The sequence below is a fragment of the Nyctereutes procyonoides genome, unplaced genomic scaffold, assembly GCF_905146905.1.
Source record: "Nyctereutes procyonoides isolate TBG_1078 unplaced genomic scaffold, NYPRO_anot_genome, whole genome shotgun sequence".
Lineage (NCBI taxonomy): Eukaryota > Metazoa > Chordata > Mammalia > Carnivora > Canidae > Nyctereutes > Nyctereutes procyonoides.
Window position 1 is genome coordinate 12,620,410 of NW_026575033.1, and position 13,727 is coordinate 12,634,136.

Consider the following 13,727-nt stretch of genomic DNA (forward strand, 5'->3'; position numbering starts at 1 on the left):
TCTGTTAGGATAATTTTAGAATTTATTGTGATTTAATTATTTAGGGGGATTTTTAAAAATAGATTTGAGATCCATCTTAATTTTGCCCTATAGTCACTGCTAAAGAGTTATGCAAGTAACAGACACTTGACAATTTTTTTTTTTTTTTTTTTTTTTACACTATGTGGATGAGTTTATTCTACAAAGGCACCCATGTCCACATTATTTAGTTGCAGTCTGTGGTCACAATTGTGTATCATTAGGAATGATAAGCATCAGCTTTTACTTCTGTTTGGGCAAGGCAGACTTTCTTGCATTCCAGATTCTGTGGAAAACTGGGAATTTATTTACCATTTATTTACCTTCTTCTGAAATGATTTGTTCTGGGCCCTTGCTAAATATTAAATATCTTCTTTGGTCGAAGGAACACAGCTATGGACCTTGGTTCTTGCTTTTCCTAACCTGAGGTCATGTAATTGTTCTGTGTCATATTCTAAAAGTTTTTATATTTTAGGTCACTAATTTACCTGGAATTCATTTTGTGTAAGGTATGAGATAAAGGTATGATGTCATTTTTCTTCTATAGAGGTATTAAAGTGTCTCAGAACTTGAAATAATTAAAAAAAATTTTTTAACTTTATTGAACTTTACATATAACATTATTAAAAGTTAACTATTTCAGGTGTACCAAATCAGTGTTTTTTTAGGCAAATTTACTGAGATGTGTACTCATCACTGTAGTTCAGATTTAGAACATTTTCATCAGTAAGATCCCTTAGACTAGTTTACAGTTAATCTCTGAATGGATTCTCTTTAGTTTTTTTCCTCTTGACCTCTTTGCAGAGTCTAGTACTGTTGACCACTCCCTGTCTTGAAAATTGGTGTACCCCCTACTTTCTGATCCAGATAACCTGGATCTTCTACATACCTCTTTGATCATTTTCAAATTTCTTTGCAACATCTTTTTTGCCTGCCTGTTCCTTAAAAAATGGGTCTTCTTTTACCTCCCCTCACTTTACGAGATTTTACTGAATGCTCTCATCTATGCCCCTGGTTTTAACTATTACCGAGGATTCCCAAATCTGTCCCGAGCTCAGATACCTTTTGGAAATCTAAGTGCCCAACTGGCCACTGCCATCATTGTCGTCATTTTTCCTCTTCCCGCCTTGCCCTCCTCTTTTTTTCCAGCAGGTGGGGCAAAGCATTTTCCTTCCCAAAGGGTGTTTGAAAATCTTTTTTTTAAAATAGATTTATTGAACTGTAACTGATACAGAGAAAAAAACTGCATACATATTATATACAACACCTGTGATGCTATAACATACAGGCATCATTTCCAGGAAGCATAGCTTTATTTCCAAAAGTTTCCTTCTGTCCTTTTGCTTTTTTTTTTCTTTTTGTAAGAACACTTAACATGAAATCTACCCTCTTATATTCTTAAATGCACAATACTGTATTAACTGTAGGTGCTTTGTCGTATAGAAAACATTTCCAGAACTTAATCATATTGTATAACTATAACTTTATGCCCATTGAATAACAACTCTCCATTTTCTACTCTCATCTTCTGGCAGCCACTGTTCTGCTTCTATAAGCTTGACTATTTTAGATAACTCCTATAAATGGAATCATGCAAATCATGTATTTGCCCTTCTGTGACTGACATTTCACTCAGCATAATGTCTTCCAGGTCCATCCAAGTTACTGCAAATGGTAGGATATTCTTTTTTAACCCGGAATAATGTTCTATTGTATGTATAAGCCACTTTTTCTTTATCCATTCATCTATTGATGATGTGGGTTCTTTCCACATCTTGGTATTGTGAATAATACTGCAGTGAAAATGAGTGTGCAAGTACCTCTTACAGTTACGGATTTCCTTTTTTTTGTTGTTTGTTTGTTTTTTTGGATATATACCCAGGATCAGGATTACTGGATTATATGATAGTTCTATATTTATTTTTTTGAGGAACCTCCATACTGCTTCCCATAGTGGCTGTATCATTTTACATTCCCACCAACAGTGTACAAGAATTCTTTATTCTTCACATCTTTGTCAACATTTGTTTGCTTTTGTTTTTTTGATAATGGCCATTCTAATAGGAGTGAAGTGATACCTTGTTCTGATTTGCATTTCTCAATGGTGAACATGGAAAGTTGCCTTCTAAGATCAAGAACAAGACAAGGATGCCCACTCTTGCCACTTTATTGACCATGGTACTGGAAGTTAGACAATTAGAGCAATTAGACAATAAAGGCAAGAAATAAAAGGAATCCAAAATGGAAAGGAAGTATAATTTCCTGTTCATAGATCACATGATCTATATGTAGAAAACACTCTTAAAGACTCTACAAAAATTTTTTTAGACTACTCTATTAAAGTTGCAGGATACACCATCAGCATGCCAAAATCAGTTACATATTTAAATACACCAATGAACTATCTGAAAAGGAGATTACTAAAAGGATTCCATCATAATAGTATCAAAAAGAAAAAAGTTACTTACCAAGTATTGACAATACTTTGCCAAGGCCTGTATACTGAAAACTGCAATACCTTGATGAAAGAAATAAGACACAAATAGATGGAAAGATATCCAATGTTCATGGATTGGAAGACTTAATATTGTTAAAATATTAGACAGTATTTGGAACTTTTTATTTTGTTCTCTCTGATCTTTTTTTACTGATGTGCCCTGCCACTGTTTTCACATATTAAATTTTACATATAACACTCATGAAGGGTATGTTTCTAGGCTAATATTTCCCATTTATTTTTTTTTCTTTTTTTGTGTCAGTACTACATGTCTAAATTACTTTAGCTTTATAATGGGTTTTAATATTTGAGAACAAACCCATTTACAGTTTTTTTCTTCAAGTATCTTGTTATTTTTGCCCTTTTACACTTAATATAAAGTTTTAGAAAAATTTGCCATGTTTCTTTTAAAAATCAAAACCTGGGCTTAATTGAGATTTATTCACTGGGAAGGTCTGCTATCTTTGTAGTATTTGAAACAGTACACGATATGTCTTGATTTATTTAAATTTTAATTTTTATTAAATTGAGATTTATATTTATTTATATAATTTTAATTTTTATTAAATTGAGATTTATTCACTGGGAAGGTCTGCTATCTTTGTAGTATTTGAAACAGTCCACGATATGTCTTGATTTATTTAAATTTTAATTTTTATCTGTAAAGCTTTATGATTTTTTCTGTAAAAGTACATCTTTTGTTTAACTTGTAGATACTTTATTATCTTCTATGTAAATTATATTTTTAAATTTATTTGCTATCCATAGGAGTACATTGATTGGTTTCCTATTAAACCTTTTTATTTTGAAATAATTGTAGACATAAAGTTGTAAAATTAGTACATAGAATTCTGTGAACTCTTCACTCATTTTTTGCCAGTAGTGTCATATTATGTAACTTTTAGTACAATAACAAAGTTGACATTGGTATAATATTGTTAATTAGATTACTGATTTTACTCTGTTTTCTCAAGTTTCTGCACAATATTCTGTCTTTATGTAGTCTGTCTTCTGTATAGTTTGATCCTGAGTATAGATTCATATCATTACTATCATAGTCAAGACACAGAATTATAAAGGAATTCTGTAATGCTACTGGTTAGTCTCATCTCTGTACCCTGGTAACTACTCATCTGTTCTCCATATCTGTAGTTTTGTATTTTGAGAATGTTAAATTAATGAAACCATATACACATAATCTTTTGAGACTGGCTCTTTCAATAAGTGTAATGACAATAAGTTATTGCATGTATCAATCAGTCCTTTTTACTGCTGAGTAGTAGTGCATTGTGTGGATCTATCAGAGTTTGTTTAACCATTCATTCATTGAAGGGCTTTGGATTGCTTCCAGTTTTGGCCTATATGAATAAAGCTCTTACAAATATTCTTGTACAGATTTGCATGAACACAAACTAATTTCTTGGGAAAAATTCCCAGGGGTGCAATGGCTGGTTTGTATGGTAAGTACATATTCAGTATTATGACAAACTGCCAGATGATTTTCAAATATGATTGTACTATTTTACATTTCTACCACCAGTGTCTAGATTGTTTCTTCACATCCTTGCCTACAGTTGAAATTATTTCTGTTGTCTGTTTTAGCCAGTCTAATAGTATATAATGATATCTAATTGTGGCTTTATCTTTCCCTAAAGATTAATGGTGTTGAATATTTTTTCGTATGCTTATTTGCCATTTGAATTTCCTTCATATGTCTTTTTGCCCATTTTGTAATTGGATTTAGTGTGTGCATAGTATTTTTTCCCATCCTTTTGCTTTCAGTGTCTCATATCCATACTTTTTAAAAAAAATTTTAAGCTCTTTATATTGAAATTTTAAGATCTTTTTTTTTAACCCCATCATGTATATCATATATGTATAGCGTAAAGTATGTAGTATGTGCTAAGTGGTGTTGTAAGTGCTATATATGTTTACCTATAGTTTCCAATTTTTGCTTGGCTAATTTGTATTTTCATCCTGTTCTTGAAAATTATATTCATTGGATGTAAACTTTAGCTTTGCAGTTATGTTTTTCCCCTCATTGGGGATGACATTTTCCTGTCTTTTGGCTTATATTGTGCTGTTGAGAAGCCACTTATTAGTTTAAATACTGTTCCTTCCAAGGTAATACAATTACTTTAAGGTTTTGTTTGTTTTCTACAGTTCTTCTTATTTTGAGTTTAATTCTGTTTGGCTTCTTGAATTTATGGATTGATATTTTATGCTGTTCTACTCAGAAGCCTTTGCTTTCATTTTTCTTTTGATACTCCCATGAGTCATAAGGTAAACTTTTCTTCTCTGTATTCTTCTAATTTCTCTTGCACTTAACTAATTCTAATAGCTTTTTCTATTTTGCTAATAAGCTTGTCCATTGAGTTTTTAATTTCAGTTTTTGTATTTTTCATTTTTAGAAGTTCTGCTCTTTGTTCCGGTTTATTTATTCCTTGGGTTAGACTTTTATTTCTTAAAAGCATTAAATATAGTAGTTTTGTAATATGTTTGAGAATTGTAATATCTAAAGTCTTTGTGTGTCCTGTCTTGGTGCCTGGTATTTCTGCTGATTCTTGCTCATGGTATCATGTTTCCTTAGGTGTTTGATTATTTTTGACTTGGTAAAATTCATTGTCCTAGAAACCTCATGATTAGTATTCTTTGAGGGTAGAATTTTGCTTACTTTAGGTTCTTGGTGGTACTGCCAGCCAAGGGTCACTGCATTCAGGTGTTGAGGTTCTCTGGACAACTTAGGTAATGTGAATCACAGCAAATGTGCAGGACCATGGCAAAAACTAATTAGCTGTATCTATTATTATGTTGCTCTGCTTAGTTCCAAAGCAGCTTTCTCTGCTTTCCCCTGTGGCTGTTGATGGGATCATGGGCACACGTTGATTTCTGACTAATCTCTCGGTGTTACCTTTTTGGAGATGGGGTGATATTGCACATTGATGTCAGGAGGGTCTCTTATTTGATGTTCCATCTTGGTTGACAGGTTGAGATTCTGTCCCCTTTGCTTCATAAGACACCAAAACTGAACTCCAGATTTGTCAGGGTTTGCCAATGCCCTCAGGGCATAAATGAATATAATGCTCCAGTGCTCCATTTATGTCACTGGATTCCTCTATTCTCTTTTATTTGGGACAAGTAATTTGTGGTGCTTTAAAAAATGTTTATTTTGGATTTTTTTTTCTGTTATTTATACTTGTTGTAGTTGGAGAGTTAGTGCAGATAACCCAGTTTGCTACTAGTAAAAATGGAAGTGAAAATACAATAAATATAATTGAAAAAAATTGAGGAAATGCTTAATCAAATGTTTTTCATTAATAAGTGAACTACTATATATTAGGAATTAGTTATAAATTATTTGGTGATGGGACAGGTTACTTTTTATGTTTAGTATTAATTTTGTTTTTGCCTGTTTTTTGGTTTGCATCTAATAGTTTTCTTGTTTTAGGGGTAAAAATATTTCCATCATGGCTCATTCAAAGACAAGAACCAATGATGGAAAAATTACTTATCCTCCTGGTGTCAAGGAAATCTCAGATAAAATATCTAAAGAGGAGATGGTGAGACGGTTAAAGGTGAGTAAAATTTGTGTTATGTTTTATAGGACATCTGTTTAGAGTGGAGGGGCTACCTGGGGAAATCATGTAGGGCTGTATTTTGTTAGGACACCTTAAAAAAGCAAATGGAAGCTAAAAATGGCAGGGAAAGGATCAAGGAGAGTGGAAGTAGGTAAAGAAATGTAGGGTTTCCTTAGCTACTGTTAAGGGAAGAGCAACTGGAAGGGTGAAGGTTAGATTTTTCTAGGGCCTCCTAAACTTGGATATAAAGAATAAATCTGTAGTACTCTTATTAAATTCATTGTTGTCTGTATAAAGTTGTCCTTTGCCCTATATGTCATCATTTTACAAAAAATAATTTCTTTAATTAAGAAAGGAAGTTTTAAGTCTCTGTACTGAGCATTAGGCTGTATTTAACTTACCTGTAAGTTATTTTGGCTGTAGGTTAAAGAGTTTTACTTTCGGCTTCTCTCTGCTTCTGACATGCAGCAGTGAATCAAGATTGAAGGTGAATTTCCATAGATGAGGTGGTCACTGTATAGCTAGTCTCCTTATATGTGTTTGAACAATATTTTACCTTTTTTCAGAGCAGTGATGGTGCATGTGATTGTAAAATGGTTAAAAGAACAGAATGGCCAAGAAGAATGCTAAGCTGATTTATCAGCTAGTTGTTATTTTTGAGCATTTTTTTCCCTTCTGGATTGTATCTACCTAGACATTTATGTTGCTTGATATGTTATTATTTGTCTATATTTCAAGACTGGAAAATTTGCCTTATTTAATCATTGAAGACCCAGGAGCTTTGAAGCAAAGTACTGTTTTATAGCTCTTACTACATGGTTTATTTTTATTAGAAGAAGAGGACCTGAATACTCATCAATTTCACGTAAAGCATTAGTCTTACAACTTTGTGTTATAAAGTATTAGAATGTCAGATATCAGATTTTATTTTTTTTATTATTCAAAGGAAAAGATGTCTTTGAGCAGATTAAAATTAACAGTATGTGCTAGTTAGGAACTTACATATATTTTGTTAAAAATAGTGAAGCTACAAATCCTTTATATGTGACACTTTCCTTTTTCTCTGTATCTACATTCTTTTCACCTATTGATTTTTTAAGAGAAGTGAATACATTTCTTCGGATTAGTTTATATTTCAGCAGTGATAGGTAAATATCTCTGACGTTTGCTAAGAAACTAATGTTAGAAACTGTACCTATAAGTTGATTAACATTTACTGTCTTTTAGAGGTATTTTCTCAGTTATCTTCCTTAATAGATGACATATGCATGTGAAATTAATTGGGGTTTTTTGGGGGTTTTTGTTTTTTAAGAAATTAATAACACCATTTGAATTGCAGACAGTTTTGAGAGATTTTCATTTTCTAGCCCTTGAGTAAACTTTGTTGTTAGTTTTGGTGGAATGGTTTCCAGTGTTCACATTTAGTGTTTGTAGTATGTTTTCATTATTTTTGGACATTTATGCTCAGCAGTGATCTAGTTAATATACTTTTTCTTCATTTATTTTCCTAATTTATACTTACCCACTATTTTTAGCAACCTTCTTAGAGAAATATAAAAAGATTTTAATGTAAGCTAACAGTAATTTTTGATATGTACAAGTATAGGTCTGAATTTTATAAATTAAAACAATTTGCTAATATGTAAAGTGTTATTGTTTATATAATTTGTAGAGTTTCCTATAACATTCTATTCAAAATGTACTGAACCTTTTGTGATTTCTTTTTCTTTGCCTTTTTTCATGATAGGCATATGCCATCAAAGGATATATTTTAAAGTAATAAAAAAGTTAGTAGACTTGAACTTTGTATCCTTATACTAATTATAGTGCCAGACTGGAAGGATTAGTCTACTGTTGGTTCTGGCATCTGGCATAGTAGAACTGAGGATCTGCCCTGTGAGGAACACTGATTCCCAGGAAGACACTGGAGAATTTATTACTCAGAAATCTAGCTCTATAGCAGAGTAGAAATCTTTGTATTTTTCAAGGACCAAGTCATAAATATTGATGATGGCCAGCCCTACTTGTTGATTAGTATTTGCAGCACCATCTAGTGGATGCCAAATGGTCACCTTTCCATTGGTGTTTCATTTAAATGTGTGTTCCAGTCAAGTTAGGCAGTTTAAAGTTCATTTGGGGCAAGAATAATATGGGCTGAGGGTTCATAATAATACTGAAATTAGAAAAAGCTCTTTATAGAATTCAGATGGTATTGTTCCTCGGCATTTTTATTTCTGTCCTACTACTTTTATGTCAATGTTTTTGAAAAAAACCATTTCCTATAGGTTCTTTCTGTTTACTCCATACATACTATTGAGTCCTAATAAATTATCCATGTCATGTTCTCTTTTACCATAGCACAAGAAATATTTTGTTGGATGCTATTGTAGTTATTTGGGGGTAGCTTTTTAACCTTCAGGAATATATTTTCATCATCCTTTCTTAAACCTTTATTCTTTTTTATTTAACTGAATATACAAATCATGTATCTGGAGTGGTTTATGGCTTAGATGGAAAAATAAACTTTTTCTTTCCTAGTTTTTTTCTTTAGAAGTATAATAAAAGGAGTAGGTATATTATAAAAAAGGGGGTGCTCTTTTTAAGAAGGAGTAAAAGTGAGACCAGAAACGCCATTCAAGGCTAGTTCTAAACTTTTATCATGTTAGCAGGTATGATGGGTACATGATAAGTATTTCAGTCTTTAAAGAAAAATTATTATTATTTTAAAGATTTTATTTACTTATTTATTTATTTATTTATTTATTTATTTATTTATTTATTTATTTATTTATTTATTTATTTATTTATTTATTTTTGAGAGACAGAGGGGCGCAGAGACACCGGCAGAGAGAGAAGCAGGCTCTGTGTAGGTGTAGGGAGCCCGATGTGGGACTCAATCCCAGATCTCCATGATCACATCCCGGGCTGCAGGTGACTCTAAACCGCTGTGCCACCGGGGCTGCCCAGAAAAATTATTTTTAATGTAGTTTCAGAAAGATCTCGTTCTCTCAGAGACTTTCAGAGGAAAAAGGAAACTAGTGTATATTATGTATATGGAAGTTAATCTTTGCAATTAATAGTTATTTCAGATGACTGTTTATTTGGATGAAGTATTTCATTATTTCATTATTTTGTTTTTGTATAGATGGTTGTGAAAACTTTCATGGATATGGACCAGGACTCTGAAGAAGAAAAGGAGCTTTATTTAAACCTAGCTTTACATCTTGCTTCAGATTTTTTTCTCAAGCATCCTGACAAAGATGTTCGCTTACTGGTAGCCTGCTGCCTTGCTGATATTTTCAGGATTTACGCTCCTGAAGCTCCTTATACATCCCCTGATAAACTAAAGGCAAGTACTGATTTAAAGAACTTCCAAGATTGACTGATACTCTCATTTATCTTTCTAACTAAAATGGGAGTTAAAGTATTTAGATAATTTTTTTGGATTGTTAAACACAACTTCTTCTTTCTTCTTCCTTTTTTAAAGAACTCCCTCACCCCCCCATTTAGTACGTACTTTTGTAAAACAATTTTGAATCTTTAGGATAAGAAGGAGATTAGTACAGTGTATTCTATACTTTCTTTGTTATTTTTAGTTTTCTTTCAGTAACACTTGGGGATACACTTCGTTTTCCCTTTTGAACGCCCATACTAAAGACCATGTTCATTATTTAAAACATAGTAGGTAGTATAAGTCTGAATTTATACTATATGAATTCTAATTAGTTTAATGGAAGGTGTGATGTGAATTATTTGAAAGAAAATACAGTGAACAAAATTTTAATAAAAAGGTAGAAAAGACACCTACTGGGTTGAAGTAGTTCTTTTTTTTTTTTTTAATTTTTATTTATTTATGATAGTCACATAGAATGAGAGAGAGAGAGGCAGAGACACAGGCAGAGGGAGAAGCAGGCTCCATGCACCGGGAGCCCGACGTGGGATTCGATCCCGGGTCTCCAGGATCGCGCCCTGGGCCAAAGGCAGGCGCCAAACCGCTGCGCCACCCAGGGATCCCGGGTTGAAGTAGTTCTAAGTAAAGTTATATAAATGGAAAATCTTTAAAAAAAAATGAAAAAAAGAGAATAGCTTGATTAATCCAACTGTTAAGAACATGTAAAATAACTAGAGCTGTGTAAAAAGATACTGAATAAAAGCAGGTTAGAAGCCTAGAAAAACCAATAGTAATAAAAGATAATTGTGGAAATTGAGTTAGAGAAGGAGATATTAATCTCCTTAATATTAATACCAGTGTGGAGAAAATTATGGGTAATTTAGTTTTATTTTATTTAACAAGTATTGATGTTAATTATGTGTCAGGAACTGGATTTACAGTGGTGAAAAAGGGTCATATCAGGATATGATCCCTAATAATTGGGAGTGAGAAACCTCATTTGAGCAAGTCTGCCAAAATTCTAGTGTGGAATACCCAAACTGGTTTGGGCATGATTATTTTATATTTTGATTGGTAAAGAATCTCAGGATAGAGACAATATTTGTTATTTAAAGGTGGGCTTGAACTGTTAAATTTGAGAATGGTCAGAGGTTTAAGTAGGTAACATGAGGTGGTATATGCAACTGTGTACCAGGGTGTATATTGTGCTTTTTAATTATAAACCTCTAATTTGGAGATGGGCTGTGGGCTCTTCCTTACCAGTGTCTTCTTATTGACATTCTTATGAAGAGGAAGGTCTAACTGAAGAGTGCCACTACAGGTTTCTTCTACCTCTTGTGGATTTCTCAGTTTTCATAATCAGTGACCTATCTCAGGGCTTTGGAGTAGTGAAAAGCCCTCCCAAAAGAATAGTTACACATCTGTTCTATTTATAATAGGACAATTTATAAGAAGAATATTGAGGAACTGAGATTAAATTGGAGTCTTTTTGGATTATTCCATAGCTGAAAAATTTAAAGTATCTTACTTTGGTCAAAATTTTTTGGTCTTTAAATGCCTCTTTTCTTTTATTGGGGTAGTACTTAAAAATTATTCATTTCCAGGGTATTCTCTAAATATTTGTGGAGTAGTTTTCATTATTGATTAGTATAAAGTTTGTGTTTTTCTTTGTCTGCAGTAGCAGTCATAGAAAACTGACACTTTTGATCCTCATTTTCCAGTGTCAAATTATTGTTTTCATCAGAAAACCCTTTGTATATTCCTGTCTTCATATGTAGATCAGTGATCATTGGAGATGTTATAAATGGGTGACTGTTATTTGTCTCTGAGTAGTTATTATGGCACATGGTGTGTTTGGGTTTGTTTGTTTTTTTTTGTCACATTTGGAGGATTTATTCACAGAAGATGTATTTTGTACAGTACTACTATCAAAGTAACCATTTTTGAAGGATGTACTTTTCATTGTATTTTCTTTTTTTTTTTAAAGCTCAGCAATTAACTGTATGTTTTCTCTTTTAAAAATATTCTTGTTGGGGCATCTGGGTGGATTGGTTGGTTAAGCTCGTATGCCTTTGGTTCATGTGATGATCTCAGCGTCTTGGGATGGAGCTCTGCATTGGACTTCCTGCTCAGCAAGGAGTCCACTTCTTCCTCTGCACCCCACCCCTTCACTCGTGTGCTCTCTCTCTCTCTCTCTATAAATACAACCCTTATTATTTTATTGATTGATTAGCATGATTCCTTTGCACAATTAGCTTTTATAATTTTACCCTTTTCCAAAATTTTTAAAACATCATCTCCATAAAAATCCCCCTAAATGGACATTGAATCTTTCTCTGTACAGGTACAAAAGGAAGACATAGTAAAAAATCAAAAGCCAAGAGATGGAGATAGATTGAGAAATGGTGGGGAAAAAATAAGTAATTATAATGATTAGGTAGGAAGCTTGACAAGTTAATGTCTACAAGTCTTTTTAAAATTTCTTATTCTCTGTGATCCATTGTCTTTTCACCTGGTGATTTATTTTGTAATTTTAAGCTTCCTAAACTGTGTCTTTGATGGATAATTACCTTTATAGTGCTGTTCCAGCAAACCCTAATTAGCATTCATCACATTATTAGTATAACCTTTGTTAATACTGTGTAATACTAATGACATTATTAATGTAACTTTTATACTAATAATAAGATAAATTTTGATTTACTAGTTTTGGGGTCTAGTTTTTTAACCTGCTTTAAGGTAAAGTTTTTCATTTGCTAAAATCATGGTAAGTTTTTTACTGTTTTTCTGTGAAGGGTGATAAGGTATTTAGTGTTTTCGAATAAGGTTTTATATGATTAGGTGCTTTTATTTTTTATTTATTTACTTATTTTTCAAAAAAATTTATTTATTTATTTATTTATTTATTTATTTATTTATTTATTTAGTTATTTGAGAGAGAGAGAGAGAGAGGGAGGCAGAGACACAGGCAGAGGGAGAAGCAGGCTCCATGCATGGAGCCCCACATGAGACTCGATCCCAGGTCTCTAGGATCAGGCCTTGGACCGAAGGTGGCGCTAAACCACTGAACCCCCCGGGCTGCCCCTGATTAGGTGCCTTTAAAAAGTTCCAGCCAAATACAGTTTTTCCTCCCGGTTCTTTACAATTTATCATGGTAGACACATGAGTGCTGAATTAGCTTTTGGAGGTTAGTGAATATTTTCATTTAGCATTCATAATCTAAATAATACTTTGTTTCTCTTTTTTGAAGGATATATTTATGTTTATAACAAGGCAGTTGAAGGGGCTAGAAGATACAAAGAGCCCACAATTCAATAGGTATTTTTACTTACTTGAGGTAAGCAGTATATCATGAAATGACTGACATTTTAAATTGGTTTTTATGTATGTATATTTTCACTAATTAAAGTGTTTACTTTTTTCTTTTTTTGCTTATTTTTAGAACATTGCTTGGGTCAAGTCATATAACATTTGCTTTGAGTTGGAAGATAGCAATGAAATTTTTACGCAATTATACAGAACATTATTTTCAGTTATAAAGTAAGTTTATTTTACAAGGCATGTCATTTTTTTTAAATATAAAGAATTTAGAATTTATAGGTGAATATGCATAAACTGTTATGAATATTTGGAAGGCTAAGAGTTGTAACTTAACTCATTAACATTATTTTAAGAGACTTTTAAAAATGAGTATCAGTTTTGTAAGTTATACAAAAGTGTGGCCTAAGGCAATCTATAGCCAATATAAAAATATTTTTGTATTTTATATTTTTATCTTTTTATTAAATATTACTCCTTAGTTCATGTAAATAGTTTTTGTATATTTAATTTTATCTATTAGAATACAAAGCAATTTGATTTTTGAATTTAAGGTAAAACTAAAGATGATACTTGATTTAGAAACTAAAATTAGGGAATAGTAATCCAGGAAATGTAGTTTAAAAATATATTTTGGATACTATAAGATTTGGGAGAGAAGGAAGCTTTAAATAAATACATGAATTCGATTTAATTAATATTCTAGTATCATGTTTTAGGAAGTGTAGTGTTTATCAGTACCATGTTATGATTAAATCCTGTACACTGTAAATAAAATACCTGTTTTAAATTTTAGCAATGGCCACAATCAGAAAGTTCATATGCACATGGTAGACCTCATGAGTTCTATTATTTGTGAAGGTGATACAGTATCTCAGGAGCTTTTGGATACAGTTTTGGTAAATCTGGTACCTGCCCATAAGGT

At 32.2% G+C, this 13,727-nt stretch overlaps 1 protein-coding gene across 6 annotated transcripts in view; it reads left to right on the forward strand.

Annotated features, from left to right (window-relative positions):
* The window catches only part of PDS5B (PDS5 cohesin associated factor B), a 180,215-nt gene that overhangs the window by 54,179 nt on the left and 112,309 nt on the right, over nt 1-13,727 (forward strand). For all 6 annotated transcript variants that reach the window (XM_055317387.1, XM_055317388.1, XM_055317391.1 and 3 more), the window contains exons 2-6: nt 5,964-6,090; nt 9,239-9,442; nt 12,735-12,821; nt 12,927-13,024; nt 13,599-13,725. In XM_055317387.1, the coding sequence (XP_055173362.1) occupies nt 5,983-6,090; nt 9,239-9,442; nt 12,735-12,821; nt 12,927-13,024; nt 13,599-13,725 (624 nt within the window). In that variant the 5' untranslated portion in view covers nt 5,964-5,982. The remainder of the gene's footprint in view (nt 1-5,963; nt 6,091-9,238; nt 9,443-12,734; nt 12,822-12,926; nt 13,025-13,598; nt 13,726-13,727) is intronic.